Below are 16,182 nucleotides of genomic sequence, written 5' to 3' on the forward strand. Positions count from 1 at the left end.
CAGTTAAACAGAGATAAACCAAGCAGTTCCTTTCACGCTATTTGATATTGAAATGCTTTTTTCCCCACTTCTGTGTTGAGTCACTGCCCTCATTTTCAGCTTTCCACCAACAGCTTGAGGCTCCATGCTTAGTCCTGTGGCTAATTGGGACCCTTGCAACTTCTTGATTTTCAGCATTTGGCAGATTCTCTTATCTGAGTGACTTACATATTTATTAGTATGGCTGTACGTGTGCTCTCTAGGCAACACCCACGACCTTGACGTTATTAACACCATGAGCTACCTGTTCTACCAGGTGTTCTACCACACACTATACCTGATTTACCACCTAATTTAGAATGAAACAGCAACTATGCAGAAACATATCATCTATGCTCATGAGGATCGTCACTGAATCAATAAATCATACCGTCAGTTGAACTGTGGCGAAAAACATGCTGCCTTAAAGATCTTAAGCGCTGCTGGAGTAGCACTTCATCTGGGATTAAATTATGTGTGTTTCAAACCCGAATCCAATACCCAAGCAGTCCATTTAGTCATTATTGGACACTGGCCACAGATGCTCAAACTGCAATAATATCTTCTACAGAGGAAAGATCATGCCGCAGCCGAAAAAGAAACAACACAGCATAGCTGAAACAATGTAGCAGCTTTCATTCTCAGGCATTATCCGGGATGCTCCGATGGCCGCTGGGATATCACAGAGACAGTCTGTGATGATCCTTCATGTAATTTGCTCAGCAGAGAAAATGAAAGCCAGGTAAAGTACACAATGGTACAGAGGATTTCACCAGATTCTTATTTTTTCCCCCAGCATCACACCCTCCTCTTTGGATATTTAGTGAGGCATTTCATAAATCAAAGTGGCCCTTCACTTAGGCGGGAGGACATGTACCAAAAACAAGTAAATAAGTAAATAAAAAAATGATGAAACAATAACAAAACAACAACAACCACCAAAAAAGATAACACATACATGCATACATAATTGATATTTACACTTAAGCACTACTATTTTAAACTACTTACAACACCACTATTTAAGAATAATTGGCCAGAAAATCTCAGTAGGACTAATAGAGAGATCCCATTTCTTGGATGGTATGAATATTGTTGGGACTAATTTAGATATTAACCCATACATTTTGCACAGACGTTTATTTTGAGGAAAGATGTTAGCAAAGTCTATAATTGAGGAGATAGGTCCACCTGTTTGATCTTTTTACTTGATTTAGTTGATGAGCAATTTAAGTTGTAGATATTTGAGCTATTGGCTACTCCCAATGCCATGTTAGATAGGATAGATGTAAGAATTATATGAAATTGTTGCTGTCTGAAAAATGTGGTGGTATGGTATTATACTGTTTTCTATCTGCCCGTGGAAATGTGGAATTATTTCTTAGATGGAAAGTAAGAGTTATATCATATGGATATGAATTTACTGGGTAACAGTGTAGAGTTTGTGACTGTGTGTAATTCCCACCAAGATGTCAGAATAGCAGCCATCACTGGATTTGTAAAACAAAGGTGGTGTTTGAGTGTTGTGATAATGAATGCCAAGTCTTTTGATTTGGGTTTTGTTCCATTGCTTGCCTTGGGTTTGTGCCATTTCTCTCCAGTTTGTCTGTCTTATTATCCTTTATATATTTGATAATGTACTGTAGCTAGACAGCGAAAAGATGTTGTTGAAAATTATGAGGCCTCCATGAATTTTAGGATCTCACATGTTCTTGATCCAGAAATCATTATGCAGGATTAAAACAGCTTTACAGCTTTATCATGACATTCAGCCTTCAGAGGTATTTCTGGTGCTAGTTGATGGTATAATCATGTGCCACTGGCACATTAAACAGTGCATTATTTTATGTGGTAAATTGGATTATAAATGATCAAAAGAATTTACACACATACAAACACAGGGAGAAAAGGTTGAGAATATGATGTTTAAATAATTGTGTATTTCACATATATTAGTATTGTATAGTACTCATGGTGCCAGTTTGGTACCTGTAGCCCAATGGGTCCTGGAAGTCCAGGGAAACCTCGCGCTCCTTCGTCTCCCTTCTGGCCAAACATGCCCTGTTGTCCTCTGGGCCCTGGCTCTCCGTCACTGCCCTGGAAGACAGAGAGCGGTCAGCCACTGGTTGTGTTCACACAGGTCAGATTACGGTGAGGACGCCTGAGGCGTTGGAGAAGGCGGCGCTTTGTTGTGAGGCGTGAACCGACCACACAGCAAGCCAGAGCCTGCGTGTTCCCCGTGGACGGGCGTGTATATGTATGGGGTCAATGTCTTTGAGGGAAATCAAAAAGAGCTTTCAGCACTCAGAAAGAAGAAAAAGAAGAGGAATTGTTTCAGCAGGAATATTCTGCTGACTCTATGACTGAGGTAGCAGGACTGGGAGAGAGAATGAGAGAAAGTGAGAGAGAGAGAGAGAGAGAGAGAGAGAGAGAGAGAGAGAGAGAGAGAGAGAGAGAGAGAGAGAGAGAGAGAGATGATTTTGACTAATGATACAAAATGGAAATATTGGCTGTAGGACTTTTGGAGGCTGGTCTACTGTTCTGTTTGTCCAGCACTGGTCCGAAGGGGAAGTGTAGGTTATACCTTTAAGTCACTGGGAATGTTAAGGGCTAATCAAATTTGAATTGTGGCTGGTAAACACAACAGAGGACCCTCGGTGAAAACAGCACTGACAAACATCAAGAGAGCCTGAGTTGAACAGAGAGAAAGAATGACAGGCACAGAAATGGCCACATTCCTGACAGCTATTTTATGGGTGACTACAATATTTATGGGTAACCCTCTGACATCACAGGTTTTCATCCCATCTATCCTTCTCTGCTCAAGTGAAAAGCACTAGGCTGGCTTCTATAAGCACAGAGATCCAGTTCTCAGGTGCAAAATCCTAGTGGACCCCAGATGTGGACCCCAAATGTCTCACAATAAGCACTCAGTAAGGGTCGCTCATCAAAGATGCAGCTACTGTAGCATTGACCCCGACAGGAGACACACATCCAGACAGCATGCGGATGGGGTTGGTGGGCGTTTGGCTTAAGACAGGTTTTGTCTGAAGGCGTGATCGACGTGCACCACCAGTTGCCTTTTATATGTGGCACACCCGGTGGCTTTAAGGAGCCCATGACCAAATGGGATTGGGGATGGAGGTCATCGGGAAGGCTGTACACAACAAATACTGGGGGAGTTATGTCTGGAGGTAGAATCTGCTGAGAGGGATTAGATCAGCAGAGAGCACAGAAGAGAGGGAGATGGTGTGAGAAAGGAAAGAAGGACAAAATAAAACGTTTGGATCCTAAAATATGAGACTGACAGTGGTTGCAGTGCTAGTGATGATTTGGAAAGTTCAAGTTTGGTTTATTCGTCACATACATAGTCATACACAGCATAACTAGCAGTGAAATGGTTTAAGATAAGCATGTGTGTGTGTGTGTGTGTGTAAGAAGCATATACTCACAGCAGGACCTGGAGCACCTACTGGACCCTGGAGCCCACCTGGACCAGGGGGACCCTGAGGGTAGGACACAGCAGAGGGATGAATGTTGGACATGTTTCTCCGTTTCAACGCAATTTCCTAAATGCTTAAATGCTCAATGACTTGGCATGAATGCTGCAAAAGGGGCATGGCTGAAAGGGTGAGCTTCTTTAGGGGAAGAATGCCAATCAATCATCAGCATTCTAACCAAACTGTTCATGAAGGACCTCTTAAGGAGCTTGTGAGCACGGTGAGTATTAGACACTCACATGCTCCCCCTTGTCTCCCTTGCTCCCTTTTTGACCTGGTTCTCCAACTTCTCCCTTGAAAAGAGAAAGACACACAATGCAGACTTCAGAGCTTTGGTATGAAGCATATCTGATCCACTCCTTCTATTCACCCAACTTGTGCAGCTGCCTTATCTAGTGAGGAGTTCCTATGACTGTATGGTGAATACTAGCCTGGAGATTGTAATCTGATTGCTTAACACACCTTGGACACGTCGGTCCTTAACTGATTACTTGGCTCCTCTGAGGCTCTAGCATTTGTAAGAGAAATGTAACAATGGGCGTGACATGCATGTGAATAAGGCCTATGCTTATCTTAAACCTGTAAATAATATATGTGTTAATATTTCAGAACTTGTCCTCTGGATTCCATAGCATACTTGTTTAGTTCTATGTGTGCATGTGCTTGTGGAGCGAGCAGTTGTGTGAGTGAGTGTGGATGTGTGTGTGTGTGTGTGTGTGTGTGTGTGTGTGGAAAAGGGCATTGTGTGTGTGTGTGTGTGTGTGTGTGTGTATTTTAGATTCATCACTGCTGTGCGCTAATGACTCTTTGTGTCAGGCTGGGTTATGATGATGGATAAAGCTGAGACTGCCTCCATTAGCGCACAGTTGGGACGAGGAAGTGCTGATTGTGAGTTCTGAGGGGAAAAGAGACTTCTGCAGTGGATCAGAAACACTGCATTGGGGAGGACAAAGCAGACTGCACAGCGCATCGCAAGGCTGGGGCCCTTTACTTTGTCGCCATCCTCTCCAGGTGGGCCCTGAGGTCCAGCGGCTCCAGGCAATCCAACAGGGCCCTGGATTCCATCACGTCCAGCTGGTCCAGCAGGGCCCTTCTCACCCTGAAGGTACACAGCAGAGACAGCATTGTGTGGGGGAAGCACATCGCCCTGACGTCTGTAGCAAGATACACCGACTATTGTCTACCCAGTGGAAGTCATGATAGAATCACAAAAAAAATGTCTGGAACAGTAAAAAAAAAAAAACCTTTGAAAAGCAGCTATGCCTCGTATAGGCCATAGTGTTGTCTGGAGATTTTACAAAGTAACAGATGGTCACTGGCTGCTCTGTGCTCTCTCTCTCTCTCTATCTCACACACACACAATTCAGAGCATTTAATGAACAACTGGATTTGATTTCACGTGCTTCTTCAAAATGAAAGAATACTAACTACTACTATCACTATATCTTAGTTTAGTAGCTACTCTGCTCATACTGATGTCCTACAAGAACATGAACAATTAAACAACTCGATAATATCATACATATTACACATTACATATTCATGTTACATTAAACACAATGTGGGACTTACCAGTAGTTTCATATGTAACATTTGAAAACATTTTTAACTGCCATAAAAAACAAAGTAATTGTATTAACTTAACTTTACCTATATGGCTCCAAACACACTGAAAAAACCTTTGATAAAATCTTAATATATTCTCAGTTTCCACCCTCAAAAATTAAGTGCATTTGCGGAGTTGCATACTCAAAGAAACAGGACATTCAAACAGCACTTCACTAATATCTGACAGTACAGGACTATAGACCAATGAGAAATGAGCTCTTACTGGGCCACCCTTCTCCCCAGCAGGACCTGGAGGCCCTTGGGGGCCATTGCGTCCTGTCAGTCCGATGGGGCCACCGTGTCCCGCGGGCCCTCTCTCGCCAGGAGACCCCTAAAACCCAGACAACATCTGTCAGCAGGAACATGACACAAAGTACATGCTCTGCAAAGTACATGCCTCTGTAACAAAAAAGAGGTTTTTGTCTGTTCTGGGTTGTCACTTCATACCCAGTTCAGAAAGTGATTTATCATAACATCTTGCACTGACAGTTGGGACAAAACAATACTGTCTGGCATCTTTAATTTATTGGTAGGATCAGTGTTGTCTAAGAAGCAAATGTGGCATCTTTTTGTCAAAAATGTAACTCATATTGACAATCAAGCAAAAACAGAGCTATGAAGCAGCCAGTAAAATATACTGGTTTGGTTTTCAGTGAAAGACACATGAACTAGCCATGTGGGCCACATCTCTGATTCAAAACTGCCAAGAAGTGCATCCTTACTGGAAAACAACCCATTAACATAGCCCTTCAATAGATTCAGCGCTAATAGCTAACAAAGGAGGGCTCTCAGCAAGAATACTGTTCAGTGGTTACAATGTGTATCAAATCATATCTACACACACACACACACACACACACACACACACACACACACACACACACACACACACACACACACACACACACACACACAGACAGAGACAGTGGCTATTTGGACACTAGCAGTAATATCTAAACAGTCAGCGTCAGTGTGCAAGTGTGCCTACAGTGAGTAGGATGCTGCTCACCCCCCCAACACACTACTACACAGTCAAATGAATGGCACACTCGGATCTCCAGGATCAAAACCCCTTTCATTACCAATGAAATAAATGGAAGGGAGCCACTTCAAACATAGACACACGACACTTACTGACAGCTACTAGAGGTGGTCAGGCTCTAAAAGTAAAAGTCCTGGTGTGATTCTGCATAACCTACTTGATTTCACTAATTAATTCCACCTGCTTGCTTGAGGTAATTAAACAATCCAGCCCACTGGAACAAAATCCTGAGGTGGACTTTTATTTTCCAAAAACGAATTACCTACCACAGACAGCAACCAAATAAATGTTTGCAAAATATTTAAATCAAATATGAACATGAAGGCTTGAAATCAAAGTTAAATCAAATATGAACATGAAGGCTTTCATTCTTGCTAACTATTTATTAAATCAAATACAAAACAGATCTTAGATTTGCAATCTCCTTCAGATATCTTAGTAACTCACACACAGAACTTGATGTCACGAAACTTGATGTAATGAAATCATTTTGCCCTCACTTATGCTGGTGAACCTCTTACTCTTTTGACAAAAAAGACACACACACACACACACACACACACACACACACACACACACACACACACACACACACACACACACACACATACACACACATACACACACACGCGCACACTCCAAGCCCCTTTGAACAGGAGCTGGCAGGAGATACTTTAAGGGAAGTAACTTTGGTCTGATTGACGTGGCTTTGGCCACTACCTCATACGCTCTGCTCTGGGGAGATTTCAGTGATAGCATTGCTATGCCTGATTGCTTTATAGAGGAAGGCAATGAGCTTCTCTTTTTTTTTTTTTTTTTTTTAAATCACCCCATCCTATTAGCATCCTACTGAAAAACCAAAGCTCTGTTGGTTCAGAAACAGGCTGCCAATTACAGCTGGAGAGTCTTCAGCTCACCCTGAAATCTGCAAGACTTCAAGACAGCGATTAACACTGCAAAAGGACACTGCATATGTGCTGTGTAGCACCTGGGTTTAGATCACACTGTTAACAGCAAGAGGCACATGGCTACTGGTAGCAAAGCACTTAAAAGATATTACATGATATTTAGTAACTTTTTCAGTCATTGGAACATGACTGGAGTCACTGGAGCATTCAAGTCACCCAGTCACCCACTGGTTTACTGTTTTACATGCCTAAAAATGGTGAAATGTGAATAAATAGATAAACGGATAAATAGAATATATTTTAATTACACCATGAGAATCACACTACAGGCTTGGCAATTACAGTAACTAGGGCTTAGCTCAGCCCTCTAGTGGCTAATTCTGCACACAAAAAAACATTCTGAGCTCGTGGAAAAAAAGTCACATGTCACATGTGTGTGGCGCATGTGTCGGGGCTGACTCATCCACTGGGATCAGAGAGTCTGTCCCATGCCAAGAAGGCCTCCTTGCTCCAGCATTACTGGTCATTATGTCTGCAACCTGCTAACAGGTTTGACCACCTGTCCAGAGCCTGCCTGCTGTCCTTCTAGTGAGACACATCGGCAAGAATCAAACCTACGGTTTCCATGGCAATGGAGTTACTTACGATGGGGCCTTGTGGGCCCTGTGGCCCCTCACCGCCCTTCAGACCACCCAGACCCTGAAAAACAAAAACAGCACAGGTGAGTTACTGGGACAGAGGCTGCCACACGTTCTTATGAACGTGGTGTCATACCAGTTATAGTGACTGTCCAAATCACAAGAGGTGTGAACATATGCACGGATATGTGTTTAAGAGTGACTGTTCAGGACAATGGTGCTTGGCTCTGCTTCTGGAGATCACCCAGCCTGATCGAGTCCTAATATGACACACTGAGGATACGCTAGGCCTTCAGCAACATCTAAATATTAAAGCCCGTTGTGCTGCAGCTAAATTCTGCAGGTTGGACAGGCAGGCTGGCACAACTGTTTAAGGCCTTAAGCTTAAGAGTGGTTCTAAACTCCAGTCCTGGGAACATACTGCCCAGTGATGATCTAGAGAACTGTACAGTGTGTTGCCATCCTGGGCTAGACAATTCTCCAGTGTACTTGGTAATTCACCAATTCCCTGAAACAGGTGTATTAGGGCAAATGAACATCTGTTTCAGGGTAATAGGTATCTAGGACAGGCGATGTCAGGTGATTTCAGAAACCTTACAGAAATGAGAATGGAAGGAAGTTATGGCTGAAGAGAGTTAATTTTGTAAACACTCAAAACTAACGCTGACTGTTTCACACAGGCTGGGGAACACAAGATCAGGAGCAAAATCTTTTGTCACTGACTTTTTGGTGATTTAAAATGGTTTTGGCTTTAAACATAAAGCCAAATCAAACCTAAACTCAAACTTATATACACTCACCATGAACTTCACTGGAAACACCTGCTTACACCCACATTCACTGGCCTCTTTTTTTTTAGATACACCAATAGTATAGCACACTTTCTATACTTACAGACTGTACAGTTACAGACTGTAGCCCATCTGTTGCCATGCATGATTTGTTAGACCCCCTCTACCCCCCTTCATCACTGCCCAGTTTATGACCACAGGATGACTGGGCATTATTTGCTTGCTGGCCATGATTTGGTGACAGACCACTCTCAACACAACATGGACAATGACATGGTAGTGGGTGTTGTAGGGGGTATGAGTGTACCAGGCACAGCTGTGTTGAGGGAGTTTCTATAATTCAGTGTCACTTCTGAGCTGAATATTGAGGAAAGAGTGGTTCTATGATCAGAAACCCACCACTGATATGGGGCTTGTCTGGAAATTTAGAGTCTGTACATTTTGCTTATTTTTATAAGGAAAAATAAGCAAATTATCTATCTCTGTATATTCTGAAATATGCCACATGCTTACAATTTATTATTTCTTTAAATTATAGGAATATTAATCCTTTGCCCTAGTAGTGTTTACCGTGCTATAATAAAGAGTCGAGCTTATCCTGCAGATCATTTTCAAACTCACAAATGTCCAACGACATCGAAGCCTGTCCTCCCTTGTGTATCACAGACCAGGAGCATATGCTTTACAACCAGAGCATCCTAAATGTGGTTTGTCTATATGCAAAGCATATGTGCCTATGTATGTGTGTGCGTGCATACAGTTGTTTGGATGAAGCTCAAGGAATGCTCACTGCCATTATACTACCCAGTAACTGCATTTGTGTGTGTGTGTGTGTGTGTGTGTGTGTTTTGATCTGTGAGAGGTCATGTACACATCTCACAGCTCTGGATCCCTCCAGGACATGGTCTGGTGTATTTAATCCAGAGAACAACATGCATAAAAATAACAATCATCAAAGGAAGAGAACAAGAGCCAAGGCACATCTCTAGTTTGTTTGGGGAGCAGCATCCTGCTTCAGACCTGCTTGAGAGCTGCTTCAGCCTCGTTTCCAGATTCCTTCACAAACTTGCTTCCACTGGTGTGGATTAATACCTCTCAATCTTATAAAAGGCCTCATTTAACTAAATCTGGGAAACTGTAAAACTGGGCAGTATAAATAGCATTCTGCTCTAGATGATTCTATGCCTAGATACCATATCTCTTGACAATGTGGATGTCAATGAAAACACGTATAAGGGCCAAAAAAGCGAACACTACGGTGCTATCACGCTAAAATAGCCTAACTTCAAAAGTGCCTCACTAGGTAAAGTGTGTGCATTAATGAGTGGGCTCTCTGGGACACAGCGATGATTTAGTGATGGCTGTCATGGCTCTCTGCAGAGTCTTAGAGCCTGCGTGAGCATTTGGTAGAACAGCAGGTGTTTAGGCGGATAATGGCCATTTGGCCGATCTCATGACATGGGTCTGTTTGTTCTTACCGGTGTGCCAGGAAGGCCCCTCTGCCCTGCAAAACCTCTCAGCCCGGCAGGGCCCACCTTTCCAGACTGGCCCTGTGGACCTGGGTCACCCTGCAGGAAACGAGGGATGGCAACTCAGTTTTACTTAAAAACATGCCTGTTACTACTTGCTGTTTCTGTATGTGATCATTTCTACATACAAGACTCACACCTAAATCTCTCACTGTATATATATATATATATGTCAATAATCTTTTGTGTAGGCCATACCTTTCCACCCTCTTTGCCAGCAGCTCCAGGAAGACCTTGCTCTCCAGGGGGACCTGGTGATCCTGGATGACCTCTCTCACCAACAGGGCCGGTCTCTCCAGTAGATCCCTTTCAAATAAATCAGAGGAGGCCTCACAGGTTAAAAGCTTATGAGCAGATGTTCTTAAAACAGTCAGATGGATTTTTTTTTATATGGTTTGGTTTGTCCAGGACTTATTCTTTCAGTACCTGTGGGCCTACAACACCTCCAGGGCCTGGAGGGCCAGTCTTTCCTTGGAAACCCTTGCAACAAAAAGATTTATATATTAAATTAGTCTCTAAATGATCAGTTAGTGACATGTCACAAAAACAACCCCAGAAGGATTTGAAAATAAATAATCTAAACATTAGTAAAAAAAAAAAATCACAGAGACATACAAAGACAATATTTAATTCATGAAAACCTGAGACTAAAAAACGTTGGATTTCCATAAAAGCAGAACAGCGGGACTCTGTTGTGCCCATATCTTGTCAGAACGTCACTCATGCTCCTTATTCTCACTATAGCCCAGAGCATAATGAGATGTTCTTTTTACCAGCAGGCAAAAGCTATCGCCACATGTGCATTCTCTGCAGGAGGTGCAGTCTTTCTGAACATAGGCTGGGAACACTGGCCCACTTAAGCAGTACTTACAGTCTCCCCTCGTTGTCCTGGGTGACCAGGCAAACCATCCTTTCCAGGGGGGCCCTGCAGAGAGACGCCAGCAGTCAGTTGACAACTACCACAGTGCATTCCTCATCAGTTTGAAGTTGTGTTCATGCAGCTACTCATGATGTGAGACCACTTAGGTAGGTTTTTTAAAAATAGTAAAGTTTTAGGGTATGTTTAAAGGAGCATAGTCCTAAAAGAGCAGGTTCAACCAGGAAAACCTAAATGAAAACAAAAAGCAAAACAAGAAAATTACTTACAGGTGGGCCCTTAGGCCCTGGCATTCCAACAGGCCCCTGTGGCCCTTGAGGCCCCTATGCCAAAAAAAACCAAAACAAAACAAAAAAAAACATGTCAGGTATTTTTGTCTTGATCAAAATAAAAAAAATCAAAATTTATTTATATGGCATTTTTTACAATAGATGTCACAAGGCAGCTTTACAAATGTCCAAGTCCAAGAACCCAATGAGCAAGCCAAGGGTGACAGTGGCAAGGAAAATCTCCCTAGATCATGCGGAAGAAATCTTGACAGGAACCAAGACTTAAAGGGGGGGGGCATCCTCCTCTGGTCTTCATAAGCTTGGGGCCCCTGCATAAGCAGCCTTAAACAAACAAACAAACAAACAAACAAACAAAAAACACAGAAATTCTAGAACCACTCACTCTTTCTCCAGGACCACCTGGAGGTCCATCATTCCCTGAAGTGCCCTTTAAAATGGAGAAGGCAGTAGTTAGAAACTCTCTGGAGAGCAAGCATGTGAGAAAGGTGGAGAAATTAATTTGAAACGTTTATCAGTCCTGAACATTCAGAATGAGCAGCTGTTACAGAACCCTGACAGGACATTCAATGCCACACCTTTGGCCCTGGTTTTCCCGTTGGGCCCCTGGCTCCTCTACCTCCACGAGGACCCTGAGAACACAGATGTTCAGTATTAACTATCATCTGCACTGATAATTTGGTGTTTTATCCTTTTTAAATTGCTAATTTCTCAGTACCGTCGGGCCACGTTGCCCTCTTGGACCTGCTTTACCAGCAGTACCCTATGCAAACAAAGAGGAACATAATTAGGGAAATGCTGAAAACAACCTTGGGGACACTGATTTCTGTAAGAGGATTTGCATTGCTTTAAAATCTATAACTGGTATCTTCATTATTGCATGAGACAATATTGCATTCACTTTGCACCATTTCTCCCTGCCCTTCACTCAGCAGGGGTTCTTTGTGAACAGACATTGACAGATATTACCACAGAGATTCCTTGGTCATGCTCATGACATTCTAGACTCTTCTGTCTTATCATTTTTGGCCTTTTGTGCTTTTGTTTTCAAGTTAGCTTACCCGTGTTCCCTTCTCTCCGTTGGCTCCAGGAAAGCCAGGGAATCCAGTGGAGCCCTATAGAGAAGAAAGTTGGTCAGCTACACATGACCTGATGCAAAGAACGCAGGTAGTCGACAAAATGGTATGAATACAGGGAGGGGGGGGTGCCAGTGCCGTCAGTGCGGTATGGTGGAGACCGAATTTGAGCTCCTCAGGCGGAGAGCCAACAAAGGATGGGAGCTATGCGGATTAGCACAAGGACAGAACATGAAAAACTGAAGGTCAAACTAGCCTGGCAGCACAAGCCCGAGCAATCCGATCTCGCAGTGACCGCACACAAGCAATTTATGGCTTGGGTTTGGCTGGCCACCTAAGATAATGGGTTCAGACAAAGAGCTAGTAATTAAAATATGTTCATGCAAAAGGGAAAGCCTCCCATGGGGCTTAAGCAGACCAGTGAAATGCAGGGAGCTCTGAGTCTCACCTGGGTGCAGGAGAGGCTCATGGGAAAGGAAGTGGTTAAAAGGCAGGATAGTGGGAGGTTAACCAAGTTAATCCAGTGATGCAACCTCTGTCCCCTTCCTACTTCTAAACTATGAATGAGAATATGATCTTAATTTTCCTGCATGGTTTCCTCTAGCTTCAGTCTTAATGAAAAAAAACAACAACTGGAAAATTAATTGGTAGAGCATGTAATCGATAATGTAAGAGCAATATTATTGCATTATGTTCTATGAACTAAAAGATTTGCTCAGTAGAAAGCACACGGACACACCCAACACTTGAGTAGCCAATTTAGGGAAACAGCAAAAGGGAGAAACCAAGATTTCAAAGAGCTCCACAAAAAGAAAAAATGCGGTCACTGCCTTAGAAACAAACAAACTAAACAACAGGATGCTATGACTCACACTATTGCTACAGAACTAATTCTTTGAATTCAGTTGGGCCCAAACTTTGTGTTGGACACAAATTTATTGTTGGCATGGTTTCCACAAGCTAAGCCAGCAGAGCGGAGTGGTAGAGACAGCCTTTTTTCCTTGTGGTGTGCTTTGTTCACGAGCCTTCACTTATGACAAACTGAACATTGGAAAGATATAGAGCAGCTCGTCATGTGGTACAAGAGATAAGGTGGCCAGCGCAATGGAAAATGGCTTCTCCGATTTACAGTGTTAGCATAAAGGCAGAGCATGTCATAGAAGATTGAAAAAGAAACACTGAGTTTTATTTTTTTTAAGACTCAAGTGATTATGAATATGGTGGACTTGTTTATCTGTTTACCTGTTGTTTGTATATACTTGATGTCTGATCAGAACATGAGATCGTGCTGTTTATTGGGGGAAATTGTATCGTCCACTGAGGGTAGTGTCTTTGTGAAAGCAGAAAGTCTTCTCATCGAGTGACAAAGAATGGATGTTGCCTCAGTGATGTCATACCTTAGGACCCAGCCGTCCTGGATAGCCAGGTAATCCAGGAACACCAAGTTTCCCCTACAGGAAAAACAACAAGATACAGTGAACGCACAAAATTAACCCAGGATACATGTTTACTATACATACAATGGGTCTTAAAATCTGAAAGCTTCATGTGAACAGCTTATGCAGCCATCTTGTTTGACAAATTTCAGAGAATTTCAATAGAATTGATATTGTTTATCACATTAAACGTCTGGCTAATGAGTCATTGATTTTTCTCTATATTTGGTCACGTTCGATTAACTTGGTAAGTAACTGTACAGAATGCGTTGTCCAAAACCAGCATTTATTCCAAGATGTGTGTGAGGAGGGGGATGGCCTAACCTTCTCTCCAGCGAGGCCCACTGGGCCAGTCTCTCCAGAGGGACCCGACTTTCCTTTTGGCCCCTCAGGGCCGTCCTCTCCTCTGGGGCCGATCACACCAAGCTCCCCCTAAATTCCACCAAAAATATTATGAAACCTCCCAACAATATACTAGCAACATGACTTAACACATTCTCTTTCCCATATCTACTTGAGTCCAGCAGTCTGAAGACTGATTGCACTAAGCAGTCTTTGACTGGCTTTTGTGCTATATTTCAAAAAGCAAGTTAAAACCTGTTTACAGAGACATGTTAAAATGATTCCAGAGTGGACTCAAATGTATTTTCTGACATACAGCACAAACACATTTGAAGTGCTATATGATGAAAACCTTTCTAAAAGATGGTCTAGGCTAATTATATATATATATATATATATATATATATATATATATATATATATATATATATATATAATTAGTAAAAAAGCACTCACCTTGTCTCCCTTGAGGCCCATATCACCTTTGAAGCCTGGGAAACCATCCTCACCCTGGACATAACAAGATTTTGGTAATTTCTTAAGAAAAATAACTTTTTATAGTTCAATTAATCCCTTTCCGAATGATCAGCCTAGGAACAGAAGGACACAGAAGGACAAGTACTAACAAAGCAGGATAAAGAAGCAATTCTCTGTCAGAGGCTCTTCTGATTTAAACAAAAAATATCATCAGTCATTTAAAGTAGTGTCTGGAAAAATAGTCATATGGTTATCATAACATTTTGTTTCATTCCACCCATTAAGTTTGCCATTTATGAGTGAAACTGACCAGCAGTCATATCAGATGGTTCTTCAGGCAGCCAAAACACATACAGCATACTGGATAAATGCTGACATCTTGTGGTCAAAAAGTAGATTACTGGTACAATGTGAGGTCTATAATGTGTGCCTACAAAGTGATAAACTCACTATCCATAATTTAATTTACAATTATTTTCTACTTCTGATTTATACCTTACATTATCCATTTTCAAATACAATAGCTCTCGCAAGGTTTGAATTTGGAAACTCTCTAGTTGATGGAAACAGTGGCATCTGGTGGTCATTGTAGAAGATACAGTCTGAAACTGCTTAACTGACCTGCTAGTTTGAAATAGTACTAGTCTACTGCTCTGGTTAATCTTGGGTTGTGTGTTATTTGGAGAGCTATCTTACTTAACTCAACAGCTCTACAGACAGTGTGAGGAACTGAAAAGCTGGCTCTTTGGTAATGGTTTCATAAGATCAAAACCAAATCTGTTTCTTCTACTCTTTTGTTCATCAAAGTCTTAGGCTCAACCTTTAACTTATCTGTCTGAAATCAGTTTCCATGGTGCTGACTCAAAGCGAGGGGCATAGGGGTAGACATGGCAGTTAGATGCACACACACAAACACGGCAACTCATTCCACCAGAATGCCTCACGGCCCATTTCCTTCCAGCCAACCAGAACCATTCCAGGACTGATAGCCATCGGCAGGCATCCATGCTCTCACAGGCACACAGCTTCCATGACCTGCCCCTCCCAGCCCCACAACTTCCAGTCTCCATCCAATCAGAGGCAGGGAAGCCAAAACAGGACTTGCCTTCTCTCCCTTGTTTCCTTTCAGGCCGCGGACACCCTCGGCACCCTGAATGGTGCACAGAGAAATAGACAATGGGCAGAAGTTCCGGTGGGCAGAGTTACATTTCATGGTCAAGATTCAAAGACACAAAAGCTTACCTTCACTCCTCGTGGGCCAGGGTAACCAATAGAACCCTGAGGTCCTGGATGACCCTACAAAAAGATATATAAAACCATTATAAAGATATTAAAAAGCAGTGCACTATTGTTTAAATGTAAGTTATAATGACAAATATTAATACACCTTTAATGCATGCCATCAAAACCGACCAAAAGAACAAATAATAATAATTTCAAACATCTTTGGTTGTGTTTGACTTATTACAGATAATCCCATCACACTTGTTCTGGATCTTTCTTGAAAGCTCAAACAACCTCAAATGCCTGGGCCTTTCTGTCTCATAGATTTCACATCAGTTTCTGAAAGGAACAAAGAGGAAAAGCCACTCACTGCGGCTCCTTTCTCTCCAGGAGGGCCCTCTTTCCCAGGATGACCCTGTGGGGGATTGG

The 16,182-nt window shown here is 42.4% G+C and overlaps 1 protein-coding gene across 4 annotated transcripts in view; it reads right to left on the bottom strand.

The window, feature by feature from the left end:
* The window catches only part of col11a1b (collagen, type XI, alpha 1b), a 61,381-nt gene that overhangs the window by 14,329 nt on the left and 30,870 nt on the right, over positions 1 to 16,182 (bottom strand). For all 4 annotated transcript variants that reach the window (XR_014125959.1, XM_081723133.1, XM_027031245.3 and 1 more), the window contains exons 26-46: positions 16,124 to 16,168; positions 15,772 to 15,825; positions 15,635 to 15,679; positions 14,509 to 14,562; positions 14,035 to 14,142; positions 13,672 to 13,725; positions 12,260 to 12,313; positions 11,917 to 11,961; positions 11,777 to 11,830; positions 11,584 to 11,628; positions 11,181 to 11,234; positions 10,906 to 10,959; positions 10,461 to 10,514; positions 10,233 to 10,340; positions 9,984 to 10,073; positions 7,722 to 7,775; positions 5,350 to 5,457; positions 4,510 to 4,617; positions 3,758 to 3,811; positions 3,471 to 3,524; positions 2,008 to 2,115 (exon numbers count right to left, since the gene is read on the bottom strand). Coding sequence is in view for 3 of the 4 variants with exons in the window: in XM_081723133.1 (XP_081579259.1) it covers positions 2,008 to 2,115; positions 3,471 to 3,524; positions 3,758 to 3,811; positions 4,510 to 4,617; positions 5,350 to 5,457; positions 7,722 to 7,775; positions 9,984 to 10,073; positions 10,233 to 10,340; positions 10,461 to 10,514; positions 10,906 to 10,959; positions 11,181 to 11,234; positions 11,584 to 11,628; positions 11,777 to 11,830; positions 11,917 to 11,961; positions 12,260 to 12,313; positions 13,672 to 13,725; positions 14,035 to 14,142; positions 14,509 to 14,562; positions 15,635 to 15,679; positions 15,772 to 15,825; positions 16,124 to 16,168 (1,404 nt within the window). In the remaining variant the exon portion in view is untranslated. The remainder of the gene's footprint in view (positions 1 to 2,007; positions 2,116 to 3,470; positions 3,525 to 3,757; positions 3,812 to 4,509; positions 4,618 to 5,349; positions 5,458 to 7,721; positions 7,776 to 9,983; positions 10,074 to 10,232; positions 10,341 to 10,460; positions 10,515 to 10,905; positions 10,960 to 11,180; positions 11,235 to 11,583; positions 11,629 to 11,776; positions 11,831 to 11,916; positions 11,962 to 12,259; positions 12,314 to 13,671; positions 13,726 to 14,034; positions 14,143 to 14,508; positions 14,563 to 15,634; positions 15,680 to 15,771; positions 15,826 to 16,123; positions 16,169 to 16,182) is intronic.

The sequence above is a fragment of the Electrophorus electricus genome, chromosome 11 (genome assembly GCF_041902795.1).
Source record: "Electrophorus electricus isolate QZ-2024a chromosome 11, ASM4190279v1, whole genome shotgun sequence".
NCBI lineage: Eukaryota > Metazoa > Chordata > Actinopteri > Gymnotiformes > Gymnotidae > Electrophorus > Electrophorus electricus.